The 14,934-nt window shown below is 41.7% G+C and overlaps 1 protein-coding gene across 2 annotated transcripts; it reads left to right on the top strand.

Annotated features, from left to right (window-relative positions):
- The first annotated feature begins 2,610 nt into the window (after positions 1 to 2,610).
- Positions 2,611 to 6,839, top strand: LOC142466850 (uncharacterized). Of its 2 annotated transcripts, XM_075572369.1 has the most exons (3): positions 2,611 to 2,770; positions 2,859 to 2,940; positions 5,063 to 6,839. In XM_075572369.1, the coding sequence occupies exon 3, from the start codon at positions 5,175 to 5,177 to the stop codon at positions 6,414 to 6,416; it is 1,242 nt and encodes a 413-aa protein (XP_075428484.1). In that variant the 5' UTR covers positions 2,611 to 2,770; positions 2,859 to 2,940; positions 5,063 to 5,174; the 3' UTR covers positions 6,417 to 6,839. The 2 variants fall into 2 exon arrangements, with proteins under 2 accessions (XP_075428484.1, XP_075428483.1); XM_075572368.1 differs by lacking the exon at positions 2,859 to 2,940.
- The last annotated feature ends 8,095 nt before the right edge of the window (positions 6,840 to 14,934 follow it).

Genomic DNA, 14,934 nt, shown 5'->3' with positions numbered 1-14,934 from the left:
CACACACACACACACACACACACACACACACACACACACACAGGTTCCCCAGTGACACACAAACACACAGACCCCTTCAAAGTGACACACACAGACACTGACAGCTACCAAGTGACACAGTGATACCCGCCTCCCAAGCGTGCTTGCTGTCTCCTCTGCCAGGACAGCAAAAAGCTCCTGGTAGAGCATGCGGCAGCAAGCAAGAGCGAGCAGCAGCACCAAAGTATGTACTATGTCCCAGGCCTTATGTGTTGTGACGATAGGCTGTGCCGGCCTTCCTTAATAAAGGGGGAGCCCGGCTGGCTGCCCCTGAAACCATATGGTATGGGCTGAGAGTGTCAGCTCTTGTGTCCAAATGTTGGTTCTCTATTTTAAAACTGCAATGTATTATGTTTGTCCTGTGATTTAAACCCAGGTTGGTGACAAAAGGCAGTGTGAATTAGCATGTGAATTACATGTGAATTAGCATTTCAATGCCCCAGCTCAGAAAGGGTTTCCAAGCCCAAATCTCCCCAATTTATTTCCCTTATAAGTATAAGGTTCCCCAGAGTATATTCTGTAAGGAAGTGTACTTTATATTGTGTTTTAATGTTTACTATAAAGTTCTATACAGAAAGCACAGGCATATGGTTAATATGCTGGCTAGTTTGCATAGATTCCATAGTTCAAAGAGGAGAGGAATGGCAGAGGGGGGAAACCATTTGGTGAGCAGGATGTTCAGATTGGGATGTGTTTGTTCTACTAGACACCACGGAGCCAGGGAAAAAACGGCTCTGGATGTCAGAATTGATAAGCAAGGTTTCTATTGGCAAGTTTTGAATTTATCCCTCCTATCAGGGAATGCATAATTTCAATCCCTGCTTTAATTGGCTATTACTCTGCTCAATGATTTAGATAGGATTTCAGCCTATATAAGAGCGGGCAGTAAAAGCAGCTCTCTCTCTCTTTTTCCTGTTGGAGATCTGAAGACAAGCAGCCTCTGGCAGGCCTCTCTCCATTTGCTTCTGTGAAAGAGCTATTCACACCTGGAAGCATGGGGAGGCCTAGCCAGCAGGCTGGATTTCGGTCCAGGAGCCCAAGGTCCTATCAAGGTAAGCCTTTGCTGAACAGGCGCCTTTCAACTAGGAAAGGGTAGATCTCTTCCCCAGACCCCCGTAAGTGTGTATATTCTCTGTTTCTTGTATTTCTGTGTGTTTCCGAGGTCTTGTCCGAATAAAACGCAATTTATTTTACTGCCTGTTTTGCCTTGTGACTGATCCCTTAAATATAAATGTGTATTGGGCCTGGTCTCCCGTGACATGTGTAAATTTGTACAGGATAATCAGGTTTATTTTAAATCTAATAAATGTAATACAACCCATCCCATTCAAGATTGTATTAATTGTAAAACAAAATTTGTGGTTTATCTTTTAGAATGTGGATGTGGGTTACAATATGTCGGAAGGACTAAGCGCACACTTAAACAAAGATTTTTAGAACATAGGGGAAACATTATGAAAGGGGTCACTACTCATGGAGTGTCAAAACATTTTAAAATTAGACACAATATGGATCCTAGTAGCCTGAAATTAATAGGGATAGAACATGTACGTTCTAACTACCTACCAATTAGACTGTAAGCTCCTCGGGGCAGGGACTCCTCTTCCGAAATGTTACTTTTATGTCTAAAGCACTTATTCCCATGATCTGTTATTTATATTATCTGTTATTTATTTGATTACCACATGTATTACTACTGTGAAGCGCTATGTACATTAATGGCGCTATATAAATAAAGACATACAATACAATACAATACAATACATGTAAAATTAGGTCTTAAAGGTGGTGATACATTCCTAAGGCTACGACAACGTGAGACCTTTTTGGATTCACCAACTAGGTACAATATCCCCCAATGGTCTCAATGAAGGGATTGATTTGGCCTCTTTTCTTTAAATTGATATCTGCAAATTAGGGAATTAATAAACTTCTGTATAGAGAATCATAAAAAGAGAAATATGTGTTAACGATTGAGTAAAAGTTGATCTGCAGTTAATGGTAATATTTTGTTATTAAAGGTATTATTGTATTTTAAATTAATCTTTAGAGGACCTGAGGAACTCTTTTATTCTAATTTACTTATTGCTATTAATGTATATCAATGGTTCTTATTGTGATATTGAATGATATTATTGTGTAATACTGCTGGTATACACATACATTTTAACTACATAAATATATTGCTCCAGCCTCATATGCATAGGGATACCAAATTTAAATGAAGTGTCTTATACTTTTTATATTCTTTATACTATCAATTTCTGTGTATTTCACCTTAACATATGCAAATGAGGCAGGGGTGTATATAGGTAATTCTCACAAACCAAAGCCACACCCATGATGAAGAGGCACATGCCTTGAAACACGTAGGGTGGTTTTGGTTAGCTGTAGCAGACAGTGGTAATTTAGAGGGTGCAGCTGCTTGAGAAGGAGAACGAAGGAGGGCTCGGGAGAAAGGCTGGCAGTCTTTCAGAACACCATCATCCTCCTAGCTCCTCCTAGTCCCCCCCTGTGGTTTTGTGGTGCCGCGTGCTATTGCAGAAGTGACGTCACGACGTGGTGACGCGCGTCCCACGTGATGCGGAAGTCCCCTGGACTGTGAAGAACGAGTCCCAATCCACAGGAACTGACGGACGCGTCTGAGCAGGGAGGAAAGACCGGGCAGTGAATCCTGACTTCCAATCTGCTGGAGTGTTCATATTCAGTGCTCACATTGCACTGATTTTTTGTAAGTGCGTTTTTTCTTTTTCTTGTCAAGTAAATTTTAATGCTTCACTATGAGGTGTGCGCTGTGTTCTTGTTTTTCTCTACTATAGTACCCTTGGTGAACGCTGGGTTGTTCCCTACATTTGAAGCTGGCAGCACCCTCTGTCATTGGACTGGACAATTTACCCAATGGTTTGAACATTTATGTGCCTATATTTATACAACGTTTCTATTTGTGATTGAGATTTTTTTGGTTGAGTGTCCACAGCTGAGGCTTAATAATGTTAATTGTGTATAATTAGCAGCAAGTCATTTACTTGATACTTGCACTCTGTTCCCATTTCAGCCTGGGAAAATATTGGTTTTAATCAATCATTTTGTGTTGTGATCAGCTATATATTTTTATCTTTGGGTAAAATAATACAAGTAAATAATTAGAGTTCAGAATATCAAATGAGCTTTATTGCATTCGAATGCACAAAGAGACCGCTACAGGTAGCTGATCTGTCTTATAACTAAAAAACATATTTTTATTACATTTGTCCCTCCCCTAAGGGGTGGGCTTACTAAGTGGAGAAATACAGTTTTTTTTTTTTTTTTTATATATATATACATTTGGCCAAAAACACTTGTGCTAACTAAAAAAACTTCTTATATAGGCTGACCTTTCCTCAAAACACCATCTAGCATTGGGTGTCAACATACTAGAACAGGGAAATGGTTCTTATTTTAACAGACAATTTGCAATAGTTTTTTCTTAAAATTAGTGGGGGTCGGTCTTTGCCGAGAGCGAAAAACAGCATTCAGTTTTGCACGCAGCAAACATTTCATTCAGCTTCATACAGACAAAATGGAGGATTATTCTCAAGATGGTGGCATCGTGCATTCACCCTAGACCACTCCTCCTTTGACCAATAGGGGGGGGGGGGGGGGGGGGGGGGGGTGTGTGTGTGTGTGTGTGTGTGTGTGTGTGTGTGTGTGTGTGTGTGTGTGTGTGTGTGTGTGTGTGTATGACAGCGCACACCCTGGTGCATTACCACAAATAGAATTTATTAATAAAATAGAGGGGTAAACCATGCCCACTTACAAAATATTGGAAAATTAATTCATTTAAAGGTATCTTTAGAAGGTGTTACTGCATATAGTGACCGTCAACTGGGAAATCATCCGTTGATCAACTGTTGGTCTGCTGATTGCTCTGAAAGTGCCTCCTGCTCAGTGCATTGCTATTACAAGCACCTCCTGCTCCGTGGGTTGCTAGTCAAGCTTGCCGAAGTCCTCCGACCTCAAAAGTCCATAGTAGCGTCACCCGATGTAACCGGCAGCATACAAGGAAGAACAAATGTAAACAGCAAAACAGTAAATCTCACAGCTTGTAGGGATTCCCTCAGCATACAACACGCATCCTCTACGTTGCGCGATGACGTCAGCATCAGCTGACTTCCTTGGGATACTGGGTAATGAACAGTATGTGATTTTATAGAAAAGTAGCCACTGAATCTCACTGGTCAGAAGCGGAAACTAATTGGCAGGACCAACTGCTCATCACTGGGTGATTTCCCTGTTGACTGTGACTACATGCAGTAACACCGTCTAAAGATACATTTATATAAATTCATTTTCCAATTTTTTGTAAGTACACATACACATATATATATTATACACACGCACGCACATTGACAGGTCTGGAACCCTGCCTTTCAACATATTCACCTAACAATCATTTCTTCCACTGCGTCAAGGGATTCTGGGAAATGACATGCATGAGCACTGTCACCTTTTACCTGAAATCCGTTTTTTTTATACATGGAACTCTTATAAGCTAATGCTCACTGATCATACAGCTTTTAAACACAGCATAGGATTAGATGCAAAGCCAGTAAAACCAGTCACAGACAGCTGTTTCGACCTTTTGAGTCTCATCAGTGTCAGGCTGGTTGTACAGGGAACGTAAAACATGTATTATATTAAAAGCACTTTTATTCCCGTTAACGGTATGTAGCCCCAATACTTACTATCGACTTACTATCTATCAAAGGATTTGAAAATATTTCTGCCACTTTAATTGGTGTTTTGCAGCTAGTGAGATTTCATTTTAAATTGTTAAATATTAGGATCCACTTTAAATGTATGATCCACTACATATACTCTCCCGGCCCTCATGCTGCACATGTTGTGCTAAACCCTTCATTTTTACACTGTACATCTACAGTTTATTTTCGTCCTGAACTTTTTGTGATATGCCAACTTACCTCTCCTGCATGGCCTTTTGTAAGACGGTTTTTGTAACAGTGACATTTTTTGTCTCGTTTAGTACAAAGACAAGCACCAATAATCCACCCATGCCAGCACTGCAAGGTTGCTTTTAGCAGGATTAACTCCTCAAACATCTGAAGTTCAAACACCCAAATGTAAAAAATGAAAAGATGAGGACAGAACAATCTTGCAACATTCCAATAAATATGACAGAAAATGCATCTTTCAACCAGTCAAGTCAATTAATAAACAATGTAACTGCTTCTCATTCCAAAACATATATATTGGCAGCTGCCACAGGAAAAAATCTTGCAGAAAGTGAGAAGAGTCTGACTTGGTTATCAGACCAGAACCTACAGAAGAGGACCCAGACCGGGGAGAGACCGCATGTATGCAGGGAATGTGGGAAGGGATTTAGTGTGTCACCCAGCCTGAAAACACACATGAGAACACACACAGGGGAGAGACCACATGTATGTGGGGAATGTGGGAAGGGATTTAGTCAGTTATCCCACCTGAACACACACATTAGGTCACACAAAGGGGAGAGACCACATGTATGTGGGGAATGTAGGAAGGGATTTATTCAGTTATCCCACCTGAACAGACACATTAAGACACACACAGGGGAGAGACCACATGTATGTGGGGAGTGTGGAAAGGGATTTAGTGACTTATTCAGCCTGAACACACACAAGAGGACACACACAGGGGAGAGACCACATGTATGTGGTGAATGTGGGAAGGGATTTAGTGTGTTATCCCGACTGAACACACACATTTGGACACACACAGGGGAGAGACCACATGTATGTGGGGAATGTGGGAAGGCATTTAGTGGGTTATCCCACCTGAACACACACAAGAGGACACACACAGGGGAGAGACCGCATGTATGTGGGGAATGTAGGAAGGGATTTATTCAGTTATCCCACCTGAACAGACATATTAGGACACACACAGGGGAGAGACCACATGTATGTGGGGAGTGTGGAAAGGGATTTAGTGACTTATTCAGCCTGAACACACACAAGAGGACACACACAGGGGAGAGACCACATGTATGTGGTGAATGTGAGAAGGGATTTAGTGTGTTATCCCGACTGAACACACACGTTTGGACACATACAGGGGAGAGACCACATGTATGTGGGGAATGTGGGAAAGCATTTAGTGGGTTATCCCACCTGCACACACACAAGAGGACACACACAGGGGAGAGACCGAATGTATTTGGTGAATGTGGGAAGCGATTTAGTGACTTATCCAGCCTAATCAGACACCGGAGGACACATACTGGGGAGAGACCACATGTATGTGGGGAATGTGGGAAGGGATTTAGTGTTTTATTTAGCCTGAACAAACACAAGATGACACACACAGGGGAGAGACCGCATGTATGTGGGGAATGATTGAAGGGATTTAGTGTGCTATCCCACATGAACACACACATTAGTACACACACAGGGGAGAGACCGCATGTATGTGGGGAATGTGGAAAGGGATTTAGTGATTTATCCAGCCTGAGAAGACACACAGGGGAGAGACCTATCTCTAAAGCCAGGCATGATTAGGGATAACCAGCGACTAAGACGCTCCCATATAAGTGCACAGGTGTATCTGTGTTACGCTGAATCACAATGAAAAGTGATTTTAGTTTATGGTGCATAAAACGAGCATTTTAAAGGGGTAAAATTGTATGTTTTATATATCTATCTCTATATATAATAACTTTTAAATGTAGATTATTTGTATTATTCTTGTTGTAGTTTTATTTAAAGAAAAATGTTCTTAATGTTTTATGTTTTCATGCTGTTGGTTGTAATAAAATGTGTGTTCCCCATTATGCTGAAGCTGTCTGTAGTCTCATTTAGCTGTGAATCGGCATAGTTTTGCCGCAACCAATTGGCCACTGACATTAGGCCGCAGACAGACTCTCTGCCACCATCCACTTCTTATGTAAGTTTTATTACTGTTTTGGGTAGGTGGTTTAGGGTTTGGGGTAGGGGTTTTAGGGTAAGAGGGATCTTAGGATATAACTAGCCAGCGGTGGGGTGAGTCGCAGCAAAACGGCTGCAACCTAATGTCCTAGAATGTCCTGTGAATACAGGTGGGGGACCGTGTCGCAGACTAATGTCCCCAGTGAAGGACATTAATGCAGCCGCCTTTACATACTGTATGTCATGTTCCTTTTAATATCTCTAGAGAGCAGCAAGGGCTGACCATCTATTTCACAGGTTACACGTAGACATGAAAATGCACCTGAGGGGGTTAAGTGTCCCTTTATTAATAACATATACATATGCAGTAATGATGGAACAAGTGGTGTCACCTCACACAGGGACCTTTCCCACTGATGGTTTCACTTGCACACCTCTATGGCAGAGATTCCTGTTACACATGCGCTGGCGTTACCTCCCCACAAGCACTGTGCCAGGCTGAGGGAGGTGTCCAGGAGATACACATCCAACTTTATTTTGTATTGGTAACTCTAACTCAGAATGAAAAGCATTTAGCTGAGGTGGGCACAGGACTGGGGGGGGGGAGCACGGGGCTGAAGGGGAACACGGGACTGTAGAAGCACACTACCCAATATTTAAAATTTAACCTTTAATAGTCAATCCTTAAAACATATATTACCAATTTGTAAATGTGATAACGTGTAAAAATAAATTAAATAAATAAATAACTAGTGCAACTAGGCAGTCTCTGATGTTGAAATGTCTGAGTGTATTCACAAAGCTGGAAGATAGGAGACTGCTAGATTGCAAACAGCCGGAGTGAGCAAAAAAGCCCACTACTTCATTGATCAGCCTAATGGATAATAAACATCATGAGGGTTATTGGCATGAACACTTGAACAGGACCTTAACTAATATAGCAAGTCCCACCTGGCCACTGCCCTAATTTTTATATAGATGGCTAATCTAATGAATGGCTGACTAGTACTGTATTAAAACAACCCCATGAAGGGGGCTGACATCATCAAACACGCGTCCAACGCGGATGGCAGGATGAGGCTAGAAATGTGTTTTCAACTGTACCATTAGGTTCATCAGGCACAGATCAGGATATAATCAACTATTTCCGTGATATTTCTAAACTGTTAAGAACTCAGTCACAGGTCTGGTGGGAAATTACGAGCCTACAGAAGTATCTAGAGACCAACATGATCCCACGCGGGTTGAGAATGAGAGTTAGTCCTGCATACTATATTACATCTACGGAATTTATTACTAAATGGGAGGGTATCCTATCTAATTGTTCTCAACAATTGATGACCTTATTGATTGAACACGAAAAAGCACGTTTAGATACGACAAATACAGACCTAGACAGTAGCCTTAAGGACCTTAGTAAGTATAATAAACTTCAAGAGTTTGAGGAAATGGAGCGCCAGTTGGAGATAAACATGGAAAATTTTAAAAGAGATTTAAAGGAAAGGAAGCATATCAAGTTTCTACGGGATAGTAATGACTATGAGCAAGGGACTGTTTATAGATTTCCTAAAAGATCTAGGAGAATGGGTAATTACACCGAGTACTCTTCCTCTGAGACAGATATGTCTGAGGGTGAACAATCAGGCACAAGATCACAAGGCCAGTCTAAAGGCCGTGGTAAAAGAACATCAAAAGAAAGCAAAGTTGGTTTTTTAGCACAGACTCAACTAAACGCAAAACCCGCAGGGGAAAAAAGAACATTAAGGGCAACCAACAAAAATCCCCCGCCATCCACGTAGCAAATATAGATATGACCACGGATCCAACAGATGCCTTACAGATTTTTAATCTCTCTAAATTTACCTTTAGTGAAGAACAACTAATTGTACTAAAGAAGGGACTCTCCTTTGCCCCCACCTCAGATTTTAATTTATTCGAGTGGGTGAAAGACCTTAATCTCTTTGGTAGGAGACTACTGTTGCACAAATTCCATTGTAAAAGGGCTAATGAAAATGAGCTAACTGCTGGGTTAAGTGTTCAAGATAAGCAAAACCTTGACGATTTAATACATCTATTTGAACAAAATATCTCAAATGATACTGACATTACTGGCCCTTTTACCCACCTGAAAAATAAAAGCCATTTCACTCCCCCTCTGAGTATCTGTCCTGCGGTTGATTTATTCATCTCATGTGTTACAAGGGATTTAGAAGCTGAACCTAAACACCGTAGGTCAACCGATAATCTCACCTCTGATGAAAGAAAGGGATTACAACAACTTATGTGTGATAAATCCTTTGTCATTAAGCCATCCGATAAGGGTGGCAATATTGTCATTCAGGATACTGATGCTTATGTTAAGGAGAATAGGAGACTGCTGAGCGATAAGGATTGCTATGAAATTCTTGAGAGGAGCCCGACCTCTGAATACAAAAAAGATCTTCTGACCATTCTGCAGGACGCACTTGACCGAGATATGATAAGCAGACAAGAATATGACTTTATGTACCCTAAATCACCAACAGTGGCAACATTTTACACCTTGCCCAAGGTACATAAAAGACTACAATCCCCCCCGGGACGTCCTATTGTCTCGGGCAATAACTGTCTATCTGAGGGGAGCAGTATTTATCTTGACAAAGTCCTAAGGGACTTTGTGATTAGCCTTCCGTCATATGTGCAAGATACTAAGGACACTCTTAAAAGACTGAATGGTATCAATATCTCCCCAGAGACCATTCTCGTGAGTTTAGATGTCGAATCTTTATACACTTCAATCATTCACGAGAATGGCCTGGGAGCTGTGAATCACTTTCTTAGATCAAGGGACTGCAGATTTAACACACATAATGACTTTGTTTTGGACTTGTTATCTTTTGTCCTTACCCACAATTATTTTGTATTCGACGGGATATACTACCACCAGACCCAGGGTACAGCAATGGGAACAGCATGCGCTCCCACATACGCTAATCTGTACCTGGGCTGGTGGGAATTTGTCCATGTGTTCAACGAGGAGTCATCTGTGTATACTGACCATATTTTATTATGGATCAGATACATAGATGATATCCTATTATTATGGGATGGCCCACAAAATCTTTTACTTCTGCTCGTGGAACATTTGAATAATAACACACTGAATCTGAGATTAACAACTGTTTTTAGCATGACATCAATTACCTTCCTGGACTTGAATATTTATGTGGATGAAGAACGCAATATTCAAACTAAGGTGTACAGGAAGAGTACAGCTACTAATAGTTTGTTATTGGCACAAAGTCAACATCCGCCTAATCTCATTTCAGGCATCCCCACTGGGCAATATCTCCGCCTACGCAGGAATTGCTCTACAATTGAGCAATTTATTATTCAATCTAAGGAATTACGAGAACGATTCCTGAGTCGTGGGTACAAAATAAAGACATTGAATAGGGCCTATCATAGAGCACTTCACAGTGATAGAGACTCTCTCCTATCCTCCAGTACATCCAAGAAAAAAGATAACATCATTAGATGCATCGGCACTTATAATAAACGGTGGTGGGCTATTAAAAGAATCTTTGCCCGCCACTGGCACCTGCTTTCTTCAGATGTTGACTTGGTGAAGGTGATTGGACAGAGACCAACAATCACCAGCAGGAGATCAAAAAATCTACGTGATAGATTGGTGCACAGTCACCACCAGCGTGCTAAAGTGGAAACATGGCTCAGCCCTATCAAAGGGATGTACAGATGCCAGGGTTGTAGGGCCTGCAAATATGTAACTCTGGCCAAGTCCTTTGAAAATAACGACTGCACACAGCAATACAACATAGACAGTTTTATTAATTGTCGCACTACCAATGTTATATACCTTCTCACGTGCAAATGTGGGAAGAGGTACGTTGGTAAAACTACGCGGCAGTTACGTAGGCGTATTCTTGAGCATATAAATTCCGTGAAACATTCTGCTGAAACGCCAGTGGCGTGACACGTAACTCAATTCCATGATGGAGATGCTGATAGCTTAAGATTTATGGGTATCTACCAGCTTAAGTGCCCAGCACGAGGGGGAAATGTAGATCAGATGCTCCTGAGAATAGAAGCTGAATGGATCTACAAACTAAGGACAAGGAGTCCTAATGGCCTCAATGAAGGTTTTACCTTCACCCCTTTTATTTGACCATCGGCATACCTCCGGTACGTGTTTATCCCCCGCCTACTGCCATGGACACTCAGATCTTCCATCGTATCTATGAGGGTGCTATCTTACTGTGTGTACAGATAATATACATCATGTTCTTCTGGACTATCCTCCCCCTCCCCCCCCCCCATGTCATGCTAGCCGACCATGGTTTTGTATTAATTAAAATGACTATTGTATAATTATTCACTCAAATTAGTGACTATATTACCTATCTATGAACCCAGTCTATTTTTTATCTAGGGTTCATAATAAATGTGTCATCGAATCACAGACATAATTCATTTGATCTGAATTCCTGATATAAATGTGCTTCAGTTTATTTATTTATTTAATTTATTTCATTAAGCAATTTTCACTGTATTTAATGATGTCTCTGCACTTTAATTAGGGCAAACTACTGCACATATCTGGCTTCAATTTTTGACCTGTAAAGGTCGTTTTCACTCACCATATGCTTAACACTGAGGATATGCTGCGATCTGGTCTAAGTGGCCACGCATGCGCACTGACCCTATTCAATTGCCGATATCACGGCAAAATAATATCAAGTGATTTTTTCTAAGAGGTCACGCATGCGCACTATTTCCAATCTGTGCTCATATAAAATCGTTTAAGTTACAATGCATGCGTATTGGATCTATCTAGCGCTGTCGTGATCTTGTCCAAGTGGCCACGCATGCGTACTGACCCTATCTAATTGCCGATATCACGGCAAAATAATACCTAGCGATTATTTTAAAGTGGTCACGCATGCGCATTACATCCAATCCATGCCAATACTAAACTGCCTAAGTGTCAACGCATGCACATTGGATGTAACTAGCGCCGGTGCGATTCTGACTAAGTGGTCACGCATGCGCTGTAACCTTTATTCATTTATTTATTTATTTTTCCAGCTACCGGCAATGCGCAAGCGTCCCCTGATAGACTCTGGTGAACTAAGGCAATACGCGCATGCGCAGAAATCGTGGGACTGATAAGACTCCGAAGGGAAGTAGATCCCTGACTTCTACGCGCATCCAAAAACATATGTAACATCTTCAGAGCCTCCCATGGTAGTATGATAAGAATCAGTGTTAAAGTTTTGCCAGATATGTCGTTTGTCTCAGTAGGTGCGCCTGCGCTTTTCTGCGCACGCGCAGTAGCGGGACGCTGATTATGTTACCATGGTAACTATATGCTTTAAATAGCGTCCGCTCTAGCCCATATGCAAATTTTGTCCCTGAGGAAGCTCCGTAGTAGGAGGGAAACGCGCGTTGGACGCGTGTTTGATGATGTCAGCCCCCTTCATGGGGTTGTTTTAATACAGTACTAGTCAGCCATTCATTAGATTAACCATCTATATAAAAATTAGGGCAGTGGCCAGGTGGGACTTGCTATATTAGTTAAGGTCCTGTTCAAGTGTTCATGCCAATAACCCTCATGATGTTTATTATCCATTAGGCTGATCAATGAAGTAGTGGGCTTTTTTGCTCACTCCGGCTGTTTGCAATCTAGCAGTCTCCTATCTTCCAGCTTTGTGAATACACTCAGACATTTCAACATCAGAGACTGCCTAGTTGCACTAGTTATTTATTTATTTAATTTATTTTTACACGTTATCACATTTACAAATTGGTAATATATGTTTTAAGGATTGACTATTAAAGGTTAAATTTTAAATATTGGGCAGTGTGCATTTAAGTGAATTTCTTTTGGTGTACAAACCATTGTACCCCTCACTTTTTCTGATTCACTTCAGTTCACAGTTGCACCTATCTCTCATTATCAATCGAATTATTATTATTAAGTTTCTACACATTTAGTATGGTTTAGTTTGATCACACCCTTACTCCCCCGTTTTCTGTGGACTGTAGAAGCCCCTCGATCACCTCTGGGTTTTGATTTGGGCTTGTTCCGTTTTGGCAGAAAAGCGAGCTTTGTGTTACCAGGCAGCTGTTTGACAGGTGTCAGGTGATTGGCTGAGGACCAAATGCTGGGCAGGTGGGCAGAGTACTGGGATTGGACACGCTGGAGGGAAGGCGTTGCTATGGAGTTTGGGCAGGAAAATGAAATGAACGGTATATTTAAACAGCAGATAGAGAAATGACCGGAGGTCAGGGAACATTGGCTGTCCCACTCCCCTCCTTATGTGTTATAATTATAACAGATATGTGTATATGTGTATACACACGTGTATAGGTACATTTACGTTGCACCAGGATGCGCAGGAAGTTTGTTTCCTGGATACTAAAGTGTATAAACTGGAGGGACAGTTACAGACTGACTTAATTACTAAGAGCACAGACCGGTATACACTTTTGCACTATAGCAGCTTTCATCCCCCTAGTACCATTCGTTCACTCCCTAGAAGTCAACTCTATAGGGTGAAAAGAATAGTCCGTGAACCCGATAGGCTTACGGAGAGGTTGACCTTTATGACTGAGAAGTTTAATGCATGTGGATACCCAGAAGGAGAACTTAATGGGGAGATAGAGAGAGTTGAGAATCTTGACAGGGAGACTTTATTGCTACCTACAAAAACCAAAACTGAGACCAGGAGAATTCCGTTCGTGAGTACTTTTAGCACAGCGAGTCCCAGGATCCTGAGGAAACATTGGCATTTGATCAGCTCGGATCCACTGTTGGGCCAAGCGTTTACAGCCCCTCCTCTCATGGCTTATAGGAAGACTCCCACGCTAAGGGACGCTCTGGTTAGAGCGGACTTTGGTTCGGCCATAACTTTGTGATCACGGTTTAAAGGAGTGCCCATTAAAGGTACAATTCCTTGTCTCTCGTGCACAGTGTGGGAATGTGCAGAAGGGGCCAACATTCACTCACCCTCGGACGGCAAAAAATATGGGATTAAAGATTATGCCACACGCAACTCATACCACAAAATATATCTCCTGAAGTGTCCTTGCGGGTTGGCTTATGTAGGGGAAACTATACTTAAGGTCAAAGACCGGATCAGCCAGCACAAATCTATAATAAGTTGCAAGGTGCTGGAACACCTTTGTGTCTGTACATTTCTTACAGGCTGGGTAAAGCATAAATCAGCTGTCATTTCAGATCATTGAGGTAGTTTCTAAACCTCGACGAGGTGGCAACAGGTTACGTCTACTTACGAAAAGGGAGGCCATCTGGATTTGCGAGCTGGGCACATTACATCCAGACAGACTTAATAAGGAATATGACCTTGCTAATATAGTGTGATTTGTTCTTTGAAGGTTACGACCTGGCCCAGGATTAACGTTTACTGTGGAATGAAGAATGACACCCAGGGTGAGTGATAAGTGCTGCAGGACGCTTCTCAACTCAGACCTGATAGTGTTGGTATCCTAGGTTTTTATGATCAGACCTTATAACTCTTTTCTAGAGGCCTCCCTGTTTGATTCTTTTGATCTCTGGCTACCATTTTAAATCCCCACTTTTTTCTTCTCAAACCTACAGACCTTTCAGTGTCTGCGTGCATTGATCCACCATATGTGGCAAACTGCTCCCTTTATGTAGCTCTGCCGCTTGCACAAGCTCTTCCTGACACAGTCTTCTAGGGCAGGGGTGAGCAAACTTTTTATGCCGAGCCCCCCTTTTCATCTATTACATTTCTCAGGCCCCCCCTGCTTGATTTGTAATCAAAATCACATGAAAAAAAAACCTTTATTAAATGGTATACAATGTAAATACAAATATGTCTAAATACATACATATTTCATCAGCTCACGCTTGCAAAATTAGGCTGCGTCCACGCTGCCGCTGAGAGCGGTGACATCACCAACTCTCCAAGGATGAGTACAGGGTGTCCTGCATATTTTTGCAAGC

This window comes from Ascaphus truei, chromosome 15 (genome assembly GCF_040206685.1).
Source record: "Ascaphus truei isolate aAscTru1 chromosome 15, aAscTru1.hap1, whole genome shotgun sequence".
Classification (NCBI taxonomy): domain Eukaryota; kingdom Metazoa; phylum Chordata; class Amphibia; order Anura; family Ascaphidae; genus Ascaphus; species Ascaphus truei.
This window is presented reverse-complemented; position numbering and strand designations above follow the sequence as displayed.